Below are 24,654 nucleotides of genomic sequence, written 5' to 3' on the forward strand. Positions count from 1 at the left end.
GGCTCATTGCGGCTTTGCAGTCGGGTACTAGTACACCTGCTGCAGCGATAAACATGCGTCACCATATTGCATCTTCATTCTGCGATGGATTTCACTGGGATTCACACCTTCACTTCCCAAGAAACGGATGTCAGAATGTTGCTCCTCCCTGGTGCATGCTTCTAAGGGAGCCGCCATCTTGGAACTGCTCTACTGACGTTATATGCTCAATGTTGCCAGATCTAAAACAGGCAAAACATTGCCTCAAAACAGGGAACCAAGATTGTCATGGGGCCCGCAAGGCTAACCCCCACTCTAGCGGGGGATAAATGGCCTTAAAACGATCATTCATTCATTCATTCATTCATTCATCATTCAAATATTTTCTTTCTCATCTGGGCAATATCTCAGGCACCTTTTGAGCTCGGAAGCTAATATTTGAACACAACAGTGACCAAGTGATGTGGCTCTAAAGGATATTTTTGATTTATTGATTAATCAATTAATTATTTTCTTTTTTCGATTAATGGTTTATTTAATTAATTTTCAAAAAGTTACAGCTTCGGGTGAAGCACTGGTGGTTTAGGTATGCTATAAGTATTAGCCAATTGATTAAGAAAATATTTTATGATCATTATTTGTTGATTTTAATTATGCAATTAATCAATCAATTATTGTACACCTCTCCCTCCCAATACAGCCTGAATGAGCTGCACGGCGGTATTGCCGGGATATTGGATATTATTTTGAATATTTGGATTATATTGGATATTGATTATGATATTTTAATATTGGATATTGGCAATGTCACGCTGGAAGATATTGAATTATTTGGCATGGGGGCGGTGTACTTTGAATGTATCTGTACTCCTTTCCGATGCCATCTCAAGGCGCTGCATGACGTCATTGGCGGGCACTGAAGAGGGCCTGGCAATGACGCACGCTGAAAGGGAGTACTCAGTTTTCACTCCGGTTGTTTGTTTGTTTTCTTGTTTTCTTGTTATTTTGTCCGGGCGATGTCTCAGCCATCCTTTGAGATTGGAAGCTGAAATTTCGGCACAATAGTGAGCATTTGCTTTGACAGAAATTGTATTTTTTGTTTTTTGATTAATCAATTAATTGATTAGTTATTTAATTATTATCGATTAATTAAGTACTTCTTTACCAGTACCAGTACCAGTACTTGAGTACCAGTTCACTGGTAATTCCCTGTGTGTCGTGAGGCAACTAACAGGGTTGGCGGCAGGAAGGGCATCCAACCATAAAACATTGCTTCAAAAAGGGGACCACGGTGCCCGAAAAAGGCCAACCCCTGCTCTGTGGGGAAAAATGGCCTCCAAAGGTGGTTCAATTAAGTACTTCTTTATTTCCTTTCTCTTCTGGGCAATATCTCAGGCATCTTTTGAACTAGGAAGCTGATATTCGGACACGACACTGACCAAGCGATGTGGCTATAAAGGCTATTTTTGATTTATTGATTAATCAATTCATCAATTACTTATTTAATTATTTGATTTATCACTTAATTCATTAATTTTTTTAATGTTACAGATTCGGATGAAACGGTGGTGCTTTAGGTATTCTATTAGTCAAGTGATTAATTCTTTCATTATTTTATGATTAATATTTATTTATTTTCATTATTAATCATTTATTTATTTCTTTCTCATCTGGGCAATATCTCAGGCACCTTTTGAGCTAGGAAGCTAATATTTGGACACGACAGTGACCAAGTGATGTGGCTATAAAGGATATTTTTGATGTATTTATTAATGAATTAATTGATTAATTATTTATTGATTAATCAATATATATATATTTTTTTCGATTAATGGCTTACTTAATTAATTTTCAAAAAGTTACATCTTTGGATGAAGCACAGGTGGTTTAGGTATGCGCTTAGCCAATTGATTAAGAAAATATTTTATGATCATTATTTGTTGATTTTAATTTTGCAATTATTCAATCAGGTATTTAGTAAGGGCATTTTATGAGATATTTCACAAATCTGTTAACTAAATTGTTACCAAAAAATTTCTTCACCAATATGTTTGTAAAGGTGTGTAATAACATGTGTTAAAATGTTGAAGTTCAACTCCCGTGGGAAACCCAGAAAAAAAGCTGTTGAATTCGGGTACCGAAAAATTATTTTCGAGAATTTTTATTTTTTTTAATCGGCCCTTAAGTAACTTATGAGGGGTCAAATAAGGGTTTTTCATGATTCTGAGTTGATTGTTAACATTTATATTTTCACTTTTACATTTACACACAAAGTAGCTTTTATTTCACATACATATATAATACTCAAGAGTTATTTCTCATTCACAATGTCAGAAGTTTCAACAGTCATTGTCTATGTCTTCTTCAGACTCAACAACATCATGACTGCAGTTTCTGCATGTAATGCCATTACAGACTCCACAGGCCGAGATGCACGTGACCCCATTCTTCTTGCAGCTGCATCGCCGGTTGCTGCAATCTCCATGACAATTACAGCTTGTGAACTGCAATAGCTCCTCAGGAGCCGTGGGGTCCAGTGTTGGAACTGGCTCATACCCATGCACACCTATTGTCCATCCATAGTCACTTCGATCCAACCCATTGAGTGAAAGGGAGTGTTTCTGTGAATAGAGACAATGTTTAAATCTATATTGTCTCCAACAAACTGAGTGACTGCATTGTTTGTTTCCCCAACCTCCATAAAGACCACCTGATCATTACTTGACAATTCACTTTCACTGGCTGGCACTTTGGCTGTCATCACTGATTGATCCTCAAGCGCAGCATCAACCGCAACCTCATCATTGATCTGTTCATCGGTTTCCTCCACAATGGTGTCAAGAGTGCCAGAAGTATCTGGAACATCATCTCCACTCCTACTATTAAGGAAGCAGTATTTGTAGTTTTGTGTCTCCGTGTAAGACTCAGTGTATCCCAGCCGGTGGAACTTGTTGAGCATCCATTTTGACCCAAATCTATGATCAAGTTGTATGGAAAGCCCCATTTGGTGTGGCAATACTCCAGACCGAGGTCGACAGGCCTTAATAAAATTCTGCCCCCAAACGGCAACTCTTTCGTCTGTGTTGACAATCGGTCTCAAGAACATCTGAAGGCTTGCAGGAACAAGTGTCAGCTGACTATCGATGTCAGTCATACTGTGTGTGGTGGGGTATGACTTTGGACCTAAATCAATCAAGGCAATATCATTGGATATGAACTTGAGTGCCGTCTTTATGATCTGAGTCTTCTCATCTCCATGGTCAAGATTAGCATGATGCGCTCGCAGAATATTGTCGGTGCCATCTTTGAGACAGAGTACATCTGCCCTTCTTTCCTGTGTTGTGAAATACAAGGTGTCTTCGTATTTCTCTAGAAGTTTTATCTTTAGCCAATGCTTTGAATAAGAAAGGCTCTTCTCTGGTGACTGATCAAACTCCTGCAGCTTTTCATGGACTTGGTCCATGTTCATTACCCCATGCTCTAATTCTGAGTCTAACCTTTCGCAGAATTCAATAAAAACTGCCTCTCGCTCCTCATCAATACTCCTCTGTCCTCTCTTCCTTTTTCCTTCCTCATCAGTCTTGGACAAACTGTCACCTCTCGCAAACATAAGTTTGCATCGCAAATGGTACAGTGTTTCTTCTGCTACCAAGTCGTTGATCCCTTCCAGGCGTCCAGTGACTTCAGTGCCCCAGTCATCCCCGCGACTCCGTGCTGTCTTCAGCAAGCTTGCCTTCAGTGTATCTGCAGTCAAATTATCTGGCACTCTGTATTTCTTTCTAGCTTGTGCTGGATTATTTTTGTAGAGCTGGGCTGGTTGGTTGCAAAGAATGCATACATCCTTATACAGGAGGTCAACTGACTGTGATCTTCTAGAACTGCAGCCAGTTGATGAACTGAACTCACAAGTAGTGCGTCTTCTCTTCAACTTTGATGACTCTTTCTCTGCCTTTGATGCTTGAGCTGACTTCTTGGTGGTTGCAACAAAGTTGTTGTACAGATCATTTTTACACTTCTGGTGGTACCTCAGTTTTCCTTTCTTTTGAGCCTCCTTCATACGTTCCACAACAGTAACATTTTCGACAGTTTCTGCTTGTTTCAATAAAGTTGAGTATCCCTTTGGAGTTGCCTGTATGAGCCTTTCAGCTGGTGTATCCGAGCGTGCACAGATGAAGCAATTGAGCACAGGTGGAGTAACGTCTTCATCCATATTGCTAGACTCCATGTCCTGCAAAGTAGAAAATGAGATATATTTAGAAATTATTTTTCCACAAAGGAGTGTCTGTGGTGAAATATAAATGTTAACAATCAACTCAGATTCATGAAAAACCCTTATTTGACCCCTCATAAGTTACTTAAGGGCCGATTAAAAAAAATAAAAATTCTCGAAAATAATTTTTCGGTACCCGAATTCAACAGCTTTTTTTCTGGGTTTCCCACGGGAGTTGAACTTCAACATTTTAACACATGTTATTACACACCTTTACAAACATATTGGTGAAAAAAAATTTTGGTAACAATTTAGTTAACAGATTTTCATATGTTTCATTTACTAATTGTACACCTCTCCCTCCCAATACAGTCTATGTGCTGCACGGCTGTATCACCAGGCGCCATAGGCGCTTCGGCGATGCCGCGCTGGAGGATAGTAATTTATTTGGCATGGGGGTGGTGTACTTTGAATGTATCTGTACTTGTAAATAATGAAGTGAATGCACATCTTCTTGAAATGTCTAGAATGCAACATTGTTTTTTAAAATTTGTTCATTGAAATTCGCTCTAAACAAGGGTGAAAGCTATTAAATGTTTGTGGGTTGCATATAGTACAGTACAACTGTAATTGTTCATCGGGACTCCACACTGTATCCAATCTGCTGATACAGATTACCGAAAAATAGCCGATATCTGCTTGTTCCGATTGCCGGTTCCGATATCGGCACAGCACTAAATGTTTATATATAATACATATGTATATATATATATATATTTCCAATTAGTGGAAAGTGTTTTTTTCACATGTACTTTCACAATCTTCTCAATTATAAAAACATTAATAGGAATGAGTGAATTTCACACATCGATGCGACTTGGAGTCTCAGAGCTTTTTTCAGTGTCTTACTGAAATTACCTTTCAGTCCTATTCACACCATTCTGACATTCAATAATTGTACAAGCTTCAATCCATGACATGCGTTATCTTGCGCTGGACATTTGCGCAATTTAGTATGAAACGTTTATCATATTAAATCCATGATCATTGGCTTTTCCAACAACCCTCGATTCAAGAAAAAAACCTAATTCAGCAAAACCCAGTCGGATGCTCGATAAAGAACGTTTTTCTCCAATGGTAAGTGTGAGGAATTACTGCTCCAAAGGGAAAACTTCCTACAACATTGTCTATCGACTACCGATGATATTCAATTTGGATCATAATTACGGCATGAGCAAATGGACATTAGGAAGTCTGAATGAGAGTTTCCCCTCCATTCCAGCTGAGTTCTTGGTTATCCACTCCGCAGGTGAATAATCCTGATTGGACGAGACGTCTCAGCATTTTCCGCAATTTGTTGGTAAAATAACAAACGCCATATGAATGCAGGAAACCCTTGGACGTTGCTGTTGTCGCTGTGCTTTTATTGGTATAGCCTGCATGAAGAGATGGATTACAATGGATGTGGAACAGAGTCCTAGTAATGTTTAATACAGCGTGAGATTGATCGGTTCACATTTTAAATACAATATGATACTTTTTGCTGTATATGTAGAATGTGGATGCAGTGGCATCGTTTGGGTTTGTGGCGACTGGGGCAAAGCGTCAAAACTAATGCCCCACGGGCACTGGCATAGTCAGCAATTTCTAGTGGGGAGGGGGCTGGGCATATGAAAGAGCTCTTAGCTTTCCCAGAAGGCTCAGCAGCAGAGCTAAGCTTCCCTACTCTTTCCGAAGAACATTGTGGGATCTTTAATGTCCATTGTGCTTACTTTGAGGCCATCCACCAGCCCAACACATTCATTGAGGCCTCCCTCTCACCACGTTTACCTTTCTGTCCTGACCCCTCGAGTGGCAGCGCCTTCTTCACTTTTTACCCCCTCACACACCTGTCCTCACTATACCTCATATGTCATGGGTCATACGTCATGGTGTATGTTGCGTGTACACGCGGGCATGAATTAAGGAAACTCTACCGTGAAAAAAAAAAAAAAAAAAGTTTACAAGTGACTTTTTAGCAATAAAAAAAAATCTAATTTTCAAATTTAGTACTAAATTACACATTCAGTGTGTAGAATGAGAATTCAACACCAAATAAATAAAATGTTAAAGTCCTAAAACATTGAATATTCAGCAAATACGTATGTACATTTGGATTATTTGGTTACCATGGCAATGGTGTGCAACGATTAAAAACAATGCTATTTCGACACAATTTTGAGCAAAAAGTGAAAAAATACTCCCTCCCAATCTGAAGCTGATACCCGTACCTGAAATTGGAGCAATCCAACACCAACCTTTCGGCTATTTAGAGCATGTGCACAGCGCACAACAACAATGCATACAGTATGGTACATGTGCTATGTTTATGGGGAGATTATGTACAGTGCATACCCAAATTGTGTACAGTGCATACCCTAATTGTGTGCAGTGTGTCTCCAAATTGTATACAGTGCATTCCCAAATTGTGTGCAGTGCATCTCCAAATAGTGTACAGTGCACCCCCAAATTGTGTACAGTGCATCGCCAAATTATGTAGTGCGTCACCAAATTGTGTGGAATACATCACCTTATTGTGTACAGTGCATGACCAAATTGTATGAAATACATCGCCTAATTGTGTGCAGTGCATCGCCAAATTGTGTACAGTGCTTCACCAAATTGTGTACAGTGCATCCCCAAATTGTGTACAGTGCACCCCCCAAATTGTGTGCAGTGCATATCCAAATTGTGTACAGTGTATCTGCGAATTGTGTACAGTGCATCGCAATAATGAGATATAGTAGTAGTACCTACCTTTTTTATGAGTTTTTTTTCTGACGAGGTAAAAATAATTTTACAAAATAGTAAATGTATTTTTTAATATGGTACTTCTATACATGTTTCTTAGTTCATGATAAATACTGGACATACTCCGAATATGAACAAATTTGAATAATACTTCAAAAATGTTATGATGAAAACTAGGAAATGTAATGTATTGCTGTGAGTTCATAATTAATATGCAAATTAGATGTGCAACATTACAAAATTGAGTCATGTGATATGACAAAGTGTAATAAAATAGAAAATAATGTTTTGAAAGCAAATAAGTAATTTTTCTTTCTTGAATGGAATTTTATTTTCCTCCTATATATTTATGTAACAAGTAACTGGAAGATCAATGATTACAACTATTCTCGGATGGCCACACACATTATAAACTACTAGTGAGGTACCCGTGCTATGCACGGGTGTGAGGCCAGCAGCAAACCGGCAATGCAGAAACGGCGAATGCTAAAGCATGAAACCAATAAATTCCACATTCCTGTAGCACCTTCAGTCGCATGTCAGACATGGACAGCAAGTTCGTGAAGGACTTCCACGAAAAACGTACCCCGTTTGCAAACAAACAGGTACGTGTGTTCCATACCCAGCCAATGGCGAATCTGCAAATGGCGATCCGTGAATTCACGTTTAAAAAGTAGAAACCGTCACTGCATTCCGTCATTCACTTGAACTCGATACCTCTTTTTTCATTCCAAACAGCATAACTCCAATCACAAATTAAATAACATTAATATAAAAAATAAACTTTTAACAACATTCGTGACAAACAAATATTTAAATCCTGATGTAAAGTTCCGTAAGGTTGGGTGAATACAATTACGAATTCAAAATCGTAATTGTATTCACTCAATTCCAATCATCAATTGATACTTTAACAAAACGATTAACACGATTAACGTTTAACGATTTAACATTACGATTGAATGGCGGTTGTATTTGGATATTATCAAACCCATGCATTGCGGTCATCTGTCCACTTCCACATTCGCGGCAGGTTCATAATTCTCATCCAAATCTAAACAGTATTTGTAGAATTTCAACAAAAGCCACATGACTGTTCATATCGGTAAATACAGACTTGGCATTTAATATGGAATATTTTTTTTTTGCCTGACTTGGGTTTCCTGTCTGAACTCAGTATATCAATCTGGTGAGTTTCTTTTACGCTTCGGTGATTTCTTTGTTAAAAGAACCATGTCACTGATTGTCTGTCGCAGCAAGAAGTCAATAACAGGATTATATCACAGGTGGCGTGACAAAATGTACGGACAGGTACATTTGACGATTGGCTTCACAATCGGGTATATAAGGGTTGTTGCATTCTGTATTAGTGGAAAACAACTGCTGCACATCTACAAAAGTTATTGCCTCATCTACAAAAGATGGTCCGTCAACTCGACAATGCTGTTTGTCATGGAGTGGTGGCTTTACGAAATTCCGGCATGAAACAGCGTGCTATTGCTCGGCAGTATGGCATCACTCAAGGTCAGGTGTCAAAGATCCCGAAACGAAATGCTCAGAGGGGTGTCCCTACTCCAATATCGAGGCCAGGACGTCCCCGCAGAACCACAAAGAGGGATGATCGCCAGCTGCACCGGTTAGTCCGCAATGGCCATACCAAGTCAGCTAATCGGCTTAGGGCTGAGTGGCAGCAACTGATAAATGTGCCTGTATCCAGAAGGCCAGTCAACCAACGACTGGTTCAAACAGGCTATCGTGCCAGGCGTCCTCTGAGAAAGCCACGACTGACGAGACAACACCGCCAGTGCCGATTGCAGTGGGCCAGAGAGCACCGTCAATGGCAGCCAGGACACTGGAATCATGTGATCTTCAGTGACGAGTCTTGATTTCTGGTCTATCGTCAAGATGGCCATGTCCGAGTGCGCAGACAAGTGCATGAAGCCTACAACGAAGATTGTATAGTGCCAAGAGTCCAAGCTGGAGGTGGTGGGGTGACCGTTTTGGCTGCTTTTCATGCAGAGGGGAAAACTGACCTGGTTGTTCTGAATGGAAACCTGAACCAGTTCAAGTACAGGGCCATTCTGGAAGAAACATTGCTTCCATTTGCTCGTGCAGCCTTTCGAGGAAACTTTGTCTTCCAAGATGACAATGCATGGCCTCATCGTGCTCGCATGATCCAACACTTTCTTGCTGACCGTGGTGTAGAGCATATGGAGTGGCCTGCCATGTCCCTAGATATGAATCCGATAGAGAACTTGTGGGCAGAATTAACGCATCAAATTGACAACTTGGACCAGCAGCCTGCCTCTGTGCGTGAATTGCAGCAGGCTATTGTAACTGCATGGCAAGTGATTCCTGTCCAAACCTTGGCAAATCTCGTGAACAGCATGCCTCAACGTGTACGTGCTCTCCTGAATGCTCGTGGGGGTTGCACGACGTACTGAACTGTAATTTTACTGTCCGTAATCCCAGTCGTAATTTAACTTTTGTTTTTGTTAAAAAAAATTTTGGCTAATGTGCAAAATAAAGAGATACTTCTGGAAAACGTACAGAAGTTTAACACAGTACTGTCCGTGAATTGATTTCAATATCAGTTTGCATCACTTTCAAGGATCAATTTATTTGCTTCGAAATGTCAAACGTGGTTTTTGTTTCTTTTAAAGGTCACATTAACAAAATCTAGAATAATTTCAACATAATTCCAATGAATTTTTGGTTCTAAGTCATCTTAAAAGTAAGTTCACCCCCACAAAAAAAATATTCCATATTAAATGCCAAGTCTGTATTATTCCATCGTGTTTGGAAAAACTGGAAAATTGGAAAACTTGGAAAAACAATATAGCCTACTTTACTCCCAGTGGTCACAGGAATACCCACCCAAAATATCGTTGCGATTGGTTCAGCCGTTTTTGCAGTACCTTTAAACGGACATACGGACATTTGGTGAATTATTATAAACTATAAAGAGGGTGAGATGATAAAAAGTGGGGATTCCAATCCAAGACATCAAAAGGAAAAGTGAGATGGACAAGGAAGTTGAAGAACTAACTTGACACGTGATCCTGGCCGCCACTAATTGGTCTCTTACAGGGCGCGACATGTGGATCTGATCGACACGTAATTACCCTCGCCTGAGGAGAGGGATTTGCGGCAGGTTCGTATCGAGTCGATTTCAAAATCATAATTTTATTCAGGAATTTTTGAAACCTCCTACCTACCTTACAACATCCGCTGGGACCTCAAAACGTTCCACAGGAGGTTTGGCGGGGCTAGCCCCAAAACTGAGGGAGTAGTTTGGGGACAGACAGACAGACACTCCTGTTTTATAATATAGATGTAGTTACAGACCTGGTCTAGGTGGTAATAGGGGATTATTTTTGCTTTTCTTTTTTTTGTATACAAGATCGAGGCTCGTGTAAGAGCTAACATCAATCACAAAAAAAAAAAAAACGGACACACAAAACATACAATAAAGAGAGCGGGAGACAAGATGGGGAGAGAGAGGGAAGCACACAAGTACAACGTTAGAGAACAGCGACATCGGGAGATCTGTGGGAGGGAGAGGGCTTGGGGGGAGGAGGCATGGGAAGGGGGGGGTGGGAGAGGTAAAAACCACATGGACACAGCTAGGACTTCCAGGGAAGAAGTCGGTATTTCAAAAAAGTGGATCTGGGGTGAATTAACAGGGGTAGAAAAGATGAAGGTTTTGGATGGGGGAAGATAAGAGATGGTGGTGAACAGCTGTTTTGAAGACCTGGGGGGGCGGGGAGGGAGTGGGATTGAAGAGAGTGAGGGAGTTTGTTCCAGAGACGGGAGAAAATAGGAATGAAAGAGTGAAGGTGAGCAGAGAGTCTTGATTTTGGCAATTTCACCAGAAGAGGGTTTCATTTTTTCACCAGAATTTCACCAGATAGATCAAAACAGTTATTTCAGAGTACGTGTTAACCTTCCAGTAGGTAACCCTAGAGTCCCTGTATAAAGAGAGTTGCGCCATGCGCTGACCCGAGATTTCTGGTCACGTGATTTCGTGGCGCCATTTTGTGTCTAACTTCACCATGCGTGAACGTCAGCTTGGTATGGGAATGTTGTTTATTGCCAAACAAAATGACTGGTTGTTCTGCTTTTGGTTGTTCAAACCAATCTGGGAAATATAAGATGTATAGATTTCCAAGTGATAAAGTCAGAAGACAAATTTGGGAAGCGAAAGTCAGACGAAAGAGCTGGAAAGCGATCGACTCCTCGAGACTCTGCCAGGTAGGCCCACGCCGCTTGATGATCGATGTTCAAAAGCAATTCTATCTGCTCGGTTTTTTTTTGGTTGTCTGTCCGTTGAAAACCCTTTTAAAGGGAAGTGATTTGTGTTTGTTTATAATCTTCAAGGAGCTGACCAAAAATGCATTTCCGTGGGAAGAACCCTGCTCAATTTTTTTCGGGTAGTCCTAGCGGACCACATATTGTCATTGATTGATAAAATGTCCCGGTACAGTGACATTGCCTGGTCTGCGGTTGGGTAGTCTGCGGGCAATGTCACTGTACTTTTTCTGAGGGAATTAATTTTGATTTTATAGGGGTGGGAAACCCATGGTCCGTTTTGTTTTCAGTTGTCTGTCCGTCCATTCAAAACTTATTCCGAGGCAAGTTATTTTTTTGGTTTAAAATCTTTAGCCTAATCGGCAATCATAAAAGCAATTTTAGGGGGGGACCTGCTCAATTTTTTTGCGGGTTGTGCAGCCATCCATACGTCCAAAATTTGACGAGTTATTGTTTGCTTTGTACAGTGCTCATGCGTCTTGTGGCATATTTGCTCAAATATTTCCCACCCCGGGATTTATGGCCAAATTGTAGTGATGGAAGATTTTGCACATTGGACAATCCCTATATATTTAACCTGGTGACAGCTATCGTTCCCAAAACATACAATATTTCTAGGTGATTAATGCAGTAAAACAGGTGTATTTGTGTACCCACATTTAAAACTGGCTCAACTTTCAAAAGCTGTTATCCCTGTTTGATATCAATATACATGTGGTCGATAGAGCTAGCGATTTGTCTGGCCATCTTCCGGAAGATTGTCCATGTGATTTTCTGTTGTGGAAGTACTAGTACATGACAGCTCATTAAAATTAAACTGTGTTGTGTTAGAATAAAAATTTCAGTTAGTATGGCGCAGTCGAAAATTAAGTGTTAATTAAGTCGCCAGCTATGAAACATATTAATCGATCAGGCAATATCCATCAGAGTTCTGGGCAAGGGTGTAGTAATAAATGAACGTTTCAATCTTACTAGATGCCGATGACGTTTTCCTTATGTCAGAGACAGAAGCTGACTTGCAGCTTGTTAAATCATTACAATGGAAATTGAATATAAATGTCGATAAAACTAAAGTTGTACACTATAGAAATATGGCAATACCACATACAGAATTTGTTTTAAGTGTGTTAGACTATATGTCGGCTGGAAGTCCTACACCGGAATTGCTCTCGGCACCCTTTAAAAAATATTGGATATGCCCACACTCCTTTCTAAAAGTTATTAAAATTCAGAGAACGACAGCATTGGTTTGTCTTACTTATAATGTTAGCTCTTATATGCAGTGTTGGCTTGTAATATGCATTGCCATACCACTTTTAATATCACCACACAGCTCTTTTTCACGGCAATAGCTGAGTTTTTGACAAAACAAATATCACCTGTATGTAATAATAAGACTAAATATGTGTAGTAAATTTTTTTTTAGCAGGTTTAGAATATATCACCCCATATCGCGAATGTACATGTATATCTAATCCGACACACTTAGACACAAAATGGCGTCCAAATTTGAGTTGACACAACTCTATATACAGGGACTCTAGGTAACCCTTCCGGACTTTTATTTCTGGACAACCCTTCAGGGTTTTCCCCGGACATGTCCTCCTTTTCAGTCCTTACTTGTCTGTCTGGCCGGGTTTTTAAAATAGCTACAAATGTCTGGGTTTTGTCGTTTTTTTGCTTTTGCATTTTCAAAGGGTCACATTTTAAGATTTGGGATACTTTTTTTGCCTTATTTAAATGTCAACCTATTTTTTGTACATTTTCATTCGGTGATAAAATGCGGTGATGTGATGTTTGGACTGGGGCAGCTTGGTACAAGTCTACTACTTCGTCATGTAGTAATGGACGAGTTTGAACATCACGCGTCCACTTCCTGTCCAATGTTGCAGTGAGGGAGTCCAGTGGCGTGCTCACTCATCGTCCTTTCTTAGTCCGTACCTTTGTTATACCATATAGATACATTTATAGAAATTACAATTTTCAAATGCTGGATATTGATTGAGGATTTATTTAGTATTTTTTACGTATGTGTCTCCGGTTTTAAAAAAAAAAAATTCATTTTTTACATGAAGTTTGATTTTATTTTGATTTTCTTCTTTGTAATGCCAAAACCAAATTTTTAATTTGCTGCAGAACTCAAGACAAAAATATCGTGTTTTTTTAAGTGGCCGAGAAGAATGGGAAGCCGCGGGCGCTTGGTATGCAGAGCTGGTACTAGTACGTACGTCTCTTTAGCAAATAAAGGTGTTATTGACTTACAATCGCATGTGGACTCGGACAAGCACAATAAAGCAGTTCAAGGAGACAGCTCATCATCCTCATCAGCAAAATTAAAGAACTGGTGAAAGGACACACAAAACATACAATAAAGGGAGCGGGAGACAAGATGGGGAGAGAGAGGGAAGCACACAAGTACAACAGCAGAGAACAGGGATAACGGAAGATCTGTGGGAGGGAGAGGGCTTGGGGGGAGGAGGCAAGGGAAGGGGGGGGGGGTGGGTAACTGGTAAATAATAATTATTAGACTAATTGGTGAATAACTAGGTAACTGGTAAATGGGTAACTTAACTTATTAACTAATAAGTAACTTAACTTAACTTAGAATTATTATTAACTTAATTTAGAAGTATTATTAACTTAACTTAGAATTATTAGAATTATTAACTTAGAATTAACTTAGAATTAAGTAACTTAACTTGGACGTTTTAGACTAACTGGTGAATAACTGGGTAACTGGTAAATGGGTAACTGGTGAATAACTGGGTAACTGGTAAATAAGAATTATTAGACTTGTGAAAGGAAAGGAAATGACTCACTCTATGTGTCCATACTATAATTTTTTCAGTGATTCTTCACCATTGATAGATGGGGACAAAAACGACACACAGCAGGATTTCTCAAAAAGTTGTTTACGAATCCGGAGGAAACTTTACGGCCAGGTTGGGTGTGTGACAAAGAAGAATTGTTTCGATTTTGGATGTTTCTGAAATTGCAAGCACAGAACCTCCGAGCATCACTGATGGAACAATGATCCAAAAAAATATTTCAGCTTTCACTGTTTTCATTCCTTAAACTAGAAATAACGAGGAAAGTTTGACTCTTTAACAAAAGAGAAACCTTTCAATGTCTACAACTGGATGAAAGAAAACAGGACGTCCGGCTTCATGTGCTGTACTCTTGAGATGCAAAGCTTGCCACAGGCAATACCAGTCCGGCAGTTATGTGTTTCCTTGCAAGGAACATCAACACAGGAGGAGTATATTGGGCCCATAAAGATTGCGTAATGGATGGCAACCTATGGTAGCTTGTTTTTCGCTATATCCTTTTGCGCTCTATTGCTGAATTTCAAGCAAAGAAGCAGCAGCATTTGTAAAGTCTTTGGTACGACTCGGCCGGGGTTTCGAACCGCCAACCTCATCGCAGACTCGGAGTAGACCATGGCACCACTGAGTGTGGTTACAAGTCAGATCAGATTCTGCTGAGACATCCATGAATACATAGATTCCCTGTCATAAAGTAAACATGGGCTGGCAGGATATCCGAGAGGTATGCACACTCCCTTCTGGAGTTCAAACAATGGAGTTCAAAGCAAATAAGAAAACGGAAGAAGCTCGGACTGATTAATGAACATGTGGCCCAAGGGTTGACCTCAAAAGGCAGAGCTGAAGCAAGGGTTGTAGGTCATTTGTACTTGTCATGGATAGCCATGAGCCTGAATCTATAGTCCAGACCTGAACCAAAATCTAATTATTTCGTCCTCATCACACACCAAACCTGCCGACCAAGTCTCGTCCGAATCCGTCCACAACTTTTTGAGATATCCTGTTCTTTGATGCGTTGCAGGTGTCGAGTGCATGGCAGAGAGGCCGACAACTGTTGATCTCTGATGACAAACTGCAAACTCCAGGTAACACTAAGCTTTCAATTGTGAAGACCTGAACCTTATTGATCCTTTGCATTACTTCCAAAACATTTGTTAACGACCAGGGTAATATTCCTAACTTCTTGAATTAAATGGTCCTGTGTGTGTAACGCGATGGAGACCTAACTGTCTCAGGGAAGACAATCTGGATTTTTTCATTCATCCTTCAATTGTTTATCATAATTCCTACATCTATAGTCTTTCCTTCTCATGTTGCTGTGATTCATAATGGTTTATTCATTCCGACTCTTCACTTTGGAATTACGTCCTTGGCGAGAGATGGCATGCACTTGTTCGCTTTATTTGGATTAAAAGACATTCCAAGTCGGTTGTTGGTATGGCAGGCTTTTGAAATCACTGAGATTATCGAAGCTTGCACTCTGACAACAGATGAAAGGGTATGTAAGCTTGGCATTGAGGTATCCTTTAGTTATAGACACTTAATGAATCCGCACAATTAATCTTCTGCCACATCGTGATCTTGATATTGTTACGGTAAGGAGGTAAGGAGGGCACGGTCGCGTTCACTCGAATTCCCACTCCTGAATACCAATTTGTTACGGTAAAAGGAGGTCGAGATGGTACGAGGGATTAACCCTCCCTTTCCCACACCTTTTGGAATGCCGAGCGGTTTTGCACAGTGTGGAAAAGCGGCCTTACCCCAACAAGATTTATGGACCCGATTCGAGCCTAATTTGGTCCCGGATGGTGCAAGGCCAATTGGAGAAAAGGACGTACCGCACAGGTTGGAAGTAAAGAACAAAATGCACAGCCTTTTATTTGTACAAGGCACAGAGAACAGAGACAATGATACAGATTAATATTCCTTACCTAATAATAACCCCGACTTGGTACCTTCACACTCTGACACACACTCACAGGGACAAAAAGGGCACTGGTTAAAGGCTGTACCGATGTCCGTGCTGGGGTTCCCCGCTGGTGACCACGTGATCTGGTGTGCATCGTTCGGTCCTCACGTGCAGCCTGGACGAGGTAGATTCAGCGCAGGTGAGATGTGTCGAAAGGCCAACGCTTGCACGTCAGCCAGACGGCGCAGACGCTTGGTGTTGATGAGGAACAAGGGCCAAGCACGTGTCGTGCGAGCTCCAAAAAGGCAAACGAGTCCAGTTGTGTCCTCCTTGAAAGGTCCCAAACGCAAGAGAGATTGTGTCGTCCTCAAGGCAAAAAGAGAACAAAGCAGGAGGACGTGGCGAAAGGGCAATCGCGCAGGTGTGTTCTCCAGTGACGAAATCCCAGGGAAAAGCGAATCCAGGTGTGTCTTCCACGATGTCCCCGAAAGCAAGAGCACGAGAGCAGGAGGTCGGCACGTGGCGAAAAGGCAGCAAAAGAGCTCAGGTGTGTCCTCGCTGAAGTCCCGGGTAAAAAAGAAAGATCTTGCGATCTGCGTGGGCTAATATCAGGACTGCCCACGCCCTTCAAAATGTCCCACGGCCTCCCCCTTGGTCACATGCTGGCCTTCGTTCTCCCCTCCCCATTACTGGTCATGTGGGCCTGTACTTCTGGCCACGCCTTCCTGCATATCTTAATGGCCACGCCTCCCTGTACATCTGGTGTTATGGCTCTTCCCAGCGACATGAAGGCTTAACATTCTGCCTAAACTTCAACGCATATTGGCTTTGATTGCTACACAATGGGAAGGGGCTAATCTGTACATTCAATAGAAAATAACTGACTAATGCAGGCTACATGTTGTCGTGCAATTTAACTATAAGGAGTTTGCCTTTATGGCACAACTACAACACTACCCCCTTCTCTCACCAAGACTCGACCCAAGTCGTCCACACGGAGCGGCTGGGGTGAGCTACATTCATACATTACTTTTAGTGTGACACGTAGATCTGATTCCCCTAACATTTTAAACTCTAATCCCAGTGTGTGCGACATTTTTAAATGATTCTTTTTTAAAATTAACATTTAAATATACATTTTAAAACTAAATATGTCCCTCCTAATGCGTTGAGAAACGAATTAACAGATTCACACCCACAACCTTATACTGTTCACGTATTGCCGGAATTTTGAAACTAAACACATAACCGGTGGGCAACATTCTTACATTTTACACTAAAACACCATTTATTTTACAAAAACTATGACCCAGGACCTGGACTTGAGGAATAACACTTGGAGAACTTGTTGCTGGCAGCATCTTCTGTCTTCTTGCCTTGGTAGGCGGGCTAACAAAAACCGGCTGGCCCTGACCGGCATCAGGCCATTTGAAGATCAGGGCCATCTAAACCTTCACAATTGCACACATGGATCACTTTTTATTTCTTCAGCAGGGCCACTCGAAACGTGGTCCAAATGCGTGGCGTCAGTGCCACTCAACAGGTGATCCATGTGTGTGTGGTGCCAGTGCCACCCAACAGGTGGCCCATATGCAGCAAGATGATGAGGCAGCCAAAAGGTGTAACAATGGAGATGGGTTTGGCCACTCCCAGTGGTCCATAAGGTGATGGATGATGGATTGGTGGGCGTGAGTGGCAGCAAAATGCTGCGACGGCAAGTTGTTCCCGTGATGGTCCTGCATCGGGCAGCAAGAAAAGACGCAATGAGCAAAAAGGAAGAAACACGGTGGCACATGCAAAACACAGGTATGACAAGCGGGTGAGAGGAACGCCGGCAGAGTGAAGTCGAGCCTGGCCCTAGCCGTTCGTGCCTCCCACCGTTAACTACACTACCCTAGCCCTCCTTGTATTTACAATTCGTCTCTACGTCTTGTCTCCCATTTCCCCTCTTTATTCCAAATTCGTCCCCAACTCCCCCCAGGTTCTCCCAGGAAGGAAAGGCAGAATGAACACAATGTTTCGTACTCACATCGTGATGCATCTTACCAATCAAACATTGAGTCCCGTGGTGCGAAATCCATCCCCTTGTGGATGGTTGTGGATGGTGCGAAAGGGTCTTCACAAAATTCTAACTACTCTGACATAATTTACACATTTTAATCTCCCCGGGTTTGTACCCTGCCAATCGGCCTTCTTTAAACGATGTGGTTCTAAGAACCCGAATTCCCATTGCCCACACTGTGGTGCCCTCCTGAATTTGGGTCTCATCCCACAAATTTTTCGATTCCTGCCCTCGCACAATTTCGGGGCTGGGTCGTGTGGCCCTACCAGCAGGTCTATCTACCTGCGCCCCTCCGTTCACTGGAGCCACCTCCCGAGCTTGCCTGCTCCTTACACTAACCTACCTGGGGAAGGCCCTCCCTGGCGCTTACCCCCTGATGCCCACCTTGGCATTGGGCAACCCGGGTCCTTTCCCTGGATCCTCGGGCCCCTCTCACTAACCTAACTGGCTCCCTGAGCCTACCTGCGGCCTTACCTGGCCGACGAGCTCCGAGTTACGGAGTGCCCCAAATAACTATTTCTACCAATTAAGCCACACGCCCAGCCATTTCACCGCTTCCTGCACCTCACAAAACAAAAACTATTTCCACAAACAGCACCACAGGTGTCAATATCCAGGGAATTTACCTGTACCCTCTATCTAACTTTAAACTACCCTGCCGGGTCTTCGTGAATGGGTTCCTCTCCCCCCATTCAATCCTTCGCACCATGCATTCCAACCATGCATTCCACACCATTTATTCACACACCACTTTTTCACAACACCAACTATTTCCACATCACTCATTTGCACACCACTATTCCATTGATTCTCACACACACAGCATCATCTATCTAACTGATTTCCCCTATCCCTCGTGCTTCCCCGTCGTCCCTTTACACGACACACACCCCTTTGTTAGCAACCAGCTGAACTCTCTACGTCCCCTCTACTGTTCAATGTAACTACTTAATTCTTGTCCCTATGGTCCCTCTGGATCCCTAACATTATCCTAGCCCTCCCTCAGCTAGTGCTTCGGTGCCCCCATGGAGCAACCATTGCTGGCCCCTCCATGGGCCTGACAATGCTATCCCCCTAAACTAGTGCTCATGCCCCCCCCCCCCCACGTGGGGAATGGTCACACTACCATACCCCCACGTCGGGCAACATACGTCCCCCAGTCCTCTAAGCAATGAGCCCCATTCATGGAGGTACCATGTCGCGGCTCAGCCTCGAAGAGCCGAGCGATCCATGCGGGTGGTTGGTCACCTGTATGGGGTGATATCCGGCCGGCATTGACGATCCGAGGGAGGGGGGGGGGAATTGGTGGGCCCAAGTGCCGAGGTCCATCCCTGCGTGGGGCCCTTCGGTCCCACGCACGATGACCCAACTGGCCACTGTTACAAAACCTCACCTGGCAAGGTGCGTGTCTTAGACACTTTGAACCACTCCTCAAAACCCGCCGATCGCCCTTGCCGCGGTATGGCGCCAACAATACCGTGTGGGTGCCGGAGGTACGAATCGTGCATGCCGGTCCTTGCGAGCCCGACGCAGCACCGATTCCCTCCGGTCTCCACGGTGCACCACTCATCGGGGGCTCGCGTGCGCTACTCGTCCCGCGAAGCACTACCCCAGTCGGCGTCGATGCCTGAGCCGCATCCCATTCCATACTTGCACACCCCGGCGCACACACGCCTTTCACACACTCTGTCATCGCACACACCGGTGCGCACTCTCTCTCTCTACACACACCGTAATCACACACACCGGTGCACACACTTTCTCTACCCACTCCGTACTCGCATACACTCTTTCCACACACTTCGTCTCATCGTAACCCTCACAATGGGCCCTGCACGAACTCCCGGGTCTGTCCCGACCCCCAAGCATGTCGAACACCCCATCGCACCAAACACATTTCCGATATCCCTACTCACCTCGGGACTCACCTTTTCCCGATCCTCTTCAAGAACCTGCAATCTTTCTATTTGATTAGCAGGCATTTCATCACGGTCCGAGCACCACTCTCGCACACATTCCCGCAATTCCTTCTGTAACTCATTCTCTGTCTCTCCTTCCGTCTTTTCAATTTCAATTATTCCCTCTTTTAAAGTTACTTCCTTTAGGTTCTGTTTCACCACTATTTCCCGTTGCACCTCTACTATTTCCTCCTCTAACTCGACCATCGTCGGCGCCCCCAAAATTTCCTCTTCCAACTCTACTATCGTCGGTTCCTCTACCTCCCGCGTCACTACTTCCATAGCCCCAGTCAGTTTGGCCGTGCTCTCCTTCAGCCCTCGCTGGACGTGCATCTCACACCGCTTTACCTCGTCACGCACACCCGCGACCTCCTCGCCCATCTTACGCCCAATCTCCCCCCCCCCCCCCATCTTTTTCATCTCGCCGCTTGTTTCCTCCCTCATGGTGTCCATTTTTTCACCCATTTTATTCATTTCCCTGGTTGATTTTTTCATTTCTTCACTCGTCTTGACCATGTATGCCCTCATTTGCGCCATAAATAGGCCCATATCCCCCGGCACGGCGGGCTCAACCAGTCCGGCCGGCCCCGGGTGCGAATCGACGCCATTGCCTTCACTCGCTGCCGCGCTGTGATTAATTCCAAGTTCAATCTCTTCGTTTATGTCCTGGGCCATTAATTCCTCATCCTCTACATTTGCTACCTTTTCTATACCCACCGATACCTGCACTTTATGGCCCCACATCATCCGTATTTAATTTTAATTTTGTTTTAAACTAAATTTGCACACGCTCGTAATTTCGCAGCACGTGAAGCGTACTGCAGGTCCAATTATCCCACTCCCAGGCACCAATTTTGTTGCGGTCGTGGGGGAAATGTACAAATCCCCAATCCTGACAACAATTTGTTACGGTAAAAGGAGGTCGAGATGGTATGAGGGATGAAGCCTCACTTTCCCACACCTTTTGGAATGCTGAGCGGTTTTGCACAGTGTGGAAAAGCGGCCTTACCCCAACAAGATCTATGGACCCAATTCGAGCCGAAATTGGTCCCGGATGGTGCAAGGCCAATTGGAGAAAAGGATGTACCACACAGGTTGGAAGTAAAGAACAAAATGTACAGCCTTTTATTTGTACAAGGCACAGAGAACAGAGACAAAGATACAGCTTAATATTCCTTACCTAATAATAACCCCGACTTGGTATCTTCACACTCTGACACCCACTCACAGGGACAAAAAGGGCACTGGTTAAAGGCTGTACCGATGTCCGTGCTGGGGTTCCCCGCTGGTGACCACGTGGTCTGGTGTGCACCGTTCGGTCCTCATGTGCAGCCTGGACGAGGTAGATTCAGCACAGGTGAGACATGTCGAAAGGCCAACGCTTGCACATCAGCCAGATGGCGCAGACGCTTGGTGTTGATGAGGAACAAGGGCCAAGCACGCGTCGTGCGAGATATGAAAAGGCAAACGAGTCCAGGTTTGTCCTCCGTGAAAGGTCCCAAACGCAAGAGAGATCGTGTCGTCCATGAGGGAAAAAGAGAACAAAGCAGGAGGACGTGGCGAAAGGGCAATCGCGCAGGGGTGTTCTCCACGTGGCGAAATCCCAGGAAAAAGCGAATCCAGGTGTGTCTTCCACGATGTCCTCGAAAGCCAGAGCACGAGAGCAGGAGGTCGGCACGTGGCGAAAAGGCAGCAAGAGAGCTCAGGTGTGTCCTCGCTGAAGTCCCAGGTAAAAGAGAAAGATCTTGCGATCTGCGTGGCCTAATATCAGGACTGCCCACGCCCTTCAAAATGTCCCACGGCCTCCCCATTGGTCCCATGCTGGCCTTCGATCTCCCCTCCCCCTTACTGGTCACATGGGCCTGTACTTCTGGCCAAGCCTTCCTCCATATCTTAATGGCCAAGCCTCGCTGTACATCCGGTGTTATGGCTCCTCCCAGTGACACAAAGGCTTGACATTCTGCCTAAACTTCAACGCATATTAGCTTTGATTGCTACACAATGGGAAGGGGCTAATCTGTACATTCAATAGAAAATAACTAACTAATACAGGCTACATGTTGTTGTGCAATTTAACTATCGGGAGTTTGCCTTCATGGCACAACTACAACAATATGTTAAGCAAATGAGAGATAAATACAGTGGTGCAAATAAGGAAGCAGTAATTTCAAAACTGGTCGTGGTGGTGCCACTCGAGAAGATACCATGAGATCTTCAACATGCAGGGCTGATTTAATGGACCAGCTCCCGATTTAAGGGACCAGCTCCCGATTTAAGGGACCAGCTCCCGATTTAAGGGACCAGCTCCCGATTTAAGGGACCAGCTCCCGATTTAAGGGACCAGCTCCCGATTTAAGGGACCAGCTCCTGATTTAATGGACCAGCTCAAGATTTAATGGACCAGTTCCTGATTTAATGGCCCAGTTCCTGATTTAATGGACCAGTTCCTGATTTAATGTACCAGCTCCTGATTTAATGGACCAGTTCCTGATTTAATGGACCAGTTCCTGATTTAATGGACCAGCTCCTGATTTAAGGGACCATCTCCCGATTTAATGGACCAGCTCAAGATTTAATGGACCAGTTCCTGATTTAATGGACCAGTTCCTGATTTAATGGACCAGTTCCAGATTTAATGTACCAGCTCCTGATTTAATGGACCAGTTCCTGATTTAATGGACCAGCTCCTGATTTAAGGGAGCAGCTCCTGATTTAAGGGAGCAGCTCCTGATTTAATGTACCAGCTCCTGATTTAAGGGACCAGCTCCTGATTTAAGGGACCAGCTCCTGATTTAAGGGACCAGCTCCTGATTTAATGTACCAGCTCCTGATTTAAGGGACCAGCTCCTGATTTAATGTACCAGCTCCTGATTTAAGGGACCAGCTCCTGATTTACAGGACCAGCTCCTGATTTAAGGGACTAGCTCCTGATTTAAGGGACCAGCTCCTGATTTAATGGACCAGCTCCTGATTTAATGGACCAGCTCAAGATTTAATGTACCAGCTCCTGATTTAAGGGACCAAGTCCTGGTTTAAAGGACCAGCTCCTGATTTAAGGAACCAGCTCCTGATTTAAGAAACCAGCTCCTGATTAAAGGGACCAGCTCCTGATTTAAGGGACCAGCTCCAGATTTAATGTACCAGCTCATGATTTAAGGGACCATCTCCTGATTTAAGGAACCTGCTCCTGATTTAAGGGACCAGCTCATGATTTAAGGGACCAGCTCATGATTTAAGGGACCAGCTCCTGATTTAAGGGACCAGCTCCTGATTTAAGGGACTAGCTCCTGATTTAAGGGACCAGCTCCTGATTTAATGGACCAGCTCCTGATTAAAGGGACCAGCTCCTGATTTAAGGGACCAGCTCCTGATTTAAGGGACCAGCTCCTGATTTAAGGGACCAGCTCCTGATTTAAGGGACCAGCTCCTGATTTAAGGGACCAGCTCCTGATTTAATGGACCAGCTCCTGACTTAATGGACCAGCTTCTGATTTAATGGACCAGCTCCTGATTTAAGGGACCAGCTTCTGATTTAAAGGACCAGCTCCTGATTTTAGGGACCAGCTCATGATTTAAGGGACCAGCTCCTGACTTAAGGAACCAGCTACTGATTTAAGGGACCAGCTCCTGATTTAAGGAACCAGCTCATGATTTAAGGGACTAGCTCCTAATTTACGGGTTCAGCTCCTGATTTAAGGGACAAGCTCCTGATTTGAAGGACAAGTTCCTGATTTTGATTTTAGGGACCAGCTTCTGATTTAAGGGACCAGCTTCTAATTTTAGGGACCAGCTTCTAATTTTAGGGACCAGCTCCTGATTTTAGGGACCAGCTCCTGATTTTAGGGACCAGCTCCTGATTTTAGGGACCAGCTCCTGATTTTACGGACCAGCTCCTGATTTTAGGGACCAGCTCCTGATTTTAGGGATCAGCTTCTGATTTTAGGGACCAGCTCCTGATTTTAGGGACCAGCTCATGATTTAAGGGACCGGCTCCTGATTTAAGGGACCGGCTCCTGATTTAAGGGACCGGCTCCTGATTTAAGGGACCGGCTCCTGATTTAAGGGACCGGCTCCTGATTTAAGGGACCGGCTCCTGATTTAAGGGACCGGCTCCTGATTTAAGGGACCGGCTCCTGATTTAAGGGACCGGCTCCTGATTTAAGGGACCGGCTCCTGATTTAAGGGACCGGCTCCTGATTTAAGGGACCGGCTCCTGATTTAAGGGACCGGCTCCTGATTTAAGGGACCGGCTCCTGATTTAAGGGACCGGCTCCTGATTTAAGGGACCAGCTCCTGATTTAAGGGACCAGCTCCTGATTTAAGGGACCAGCTCCTGATTTAAGGGACCAGCTCCTGATTTAAGGGACCAGCTCCTGATTTAAGGGACCAGCTCCTGATTTAAGGGACCAGCTCCTGATTTAAGGGACCAGCTCCTGATTTAATGGACCAGCTCCTGATTTAATGGACCAGCTCCTGATTTAATGGATCAGCTCCTGATTTAATGGACCAGCTCCTGATTTAATGGACCAGCTCCTGATTTAATGGACCAGCTCCTGATTTAATGTACCAGCTCCTGATTTGAGGCACCAGCTCCTGATTTAAGGGAGCAG

The 24,654-nt window shown here is 43.6% G+C and overlaps 1 protein-coding gene across 2 annotated transcripts in view; it reads right to left on the reverse strand.

Annotated features, from left to right (window-relative positions):
- Positions 1 to 2,108: 2,108 nt before the first annotated feature.
- The window catches only part of LOC144892530 (uncharacterized), a 57,382-nt gene continuing 34,836 nt past the window's right edge, over positions 2,109 to 24,654 (reverse strand). Inside the window, exon 2 of one of the 2 annotated variants that reach the window (XM_078779485.1) lies at positions 2,109 to 4,207. In XM_078779485.1, the coding sequence (XP_078635611.1) occupies positions 2,546 to 4,204 (1,659 nt within the window). In that variant the 5' untranslated portion in view covers positions 4,205 to 4,207 and the 3' untranslated portion in view covers positions 2,109 to 2,545. Of the gene's footprint in view, positions 4,208 to 7,591; positions 7,618 to 24,654 lie in introns of those variants that run through there. The other variant, XR_013623732.1, reaches the window with a different exon arrangement.

Source organism: Myxine glutinosa, chromosome 6 (assembly GCF_964187855.1).
Source record: "Myxine glutinosa chromosome 6, kmMyxGlut1.1, whole genome shotgun sequence".
Lineage (NCBI taxonomy): Eukaryota > Metazoa > Chordata > Myxini > Myxiniformes > Myxinidae > Myxine > Myxine glutinosa.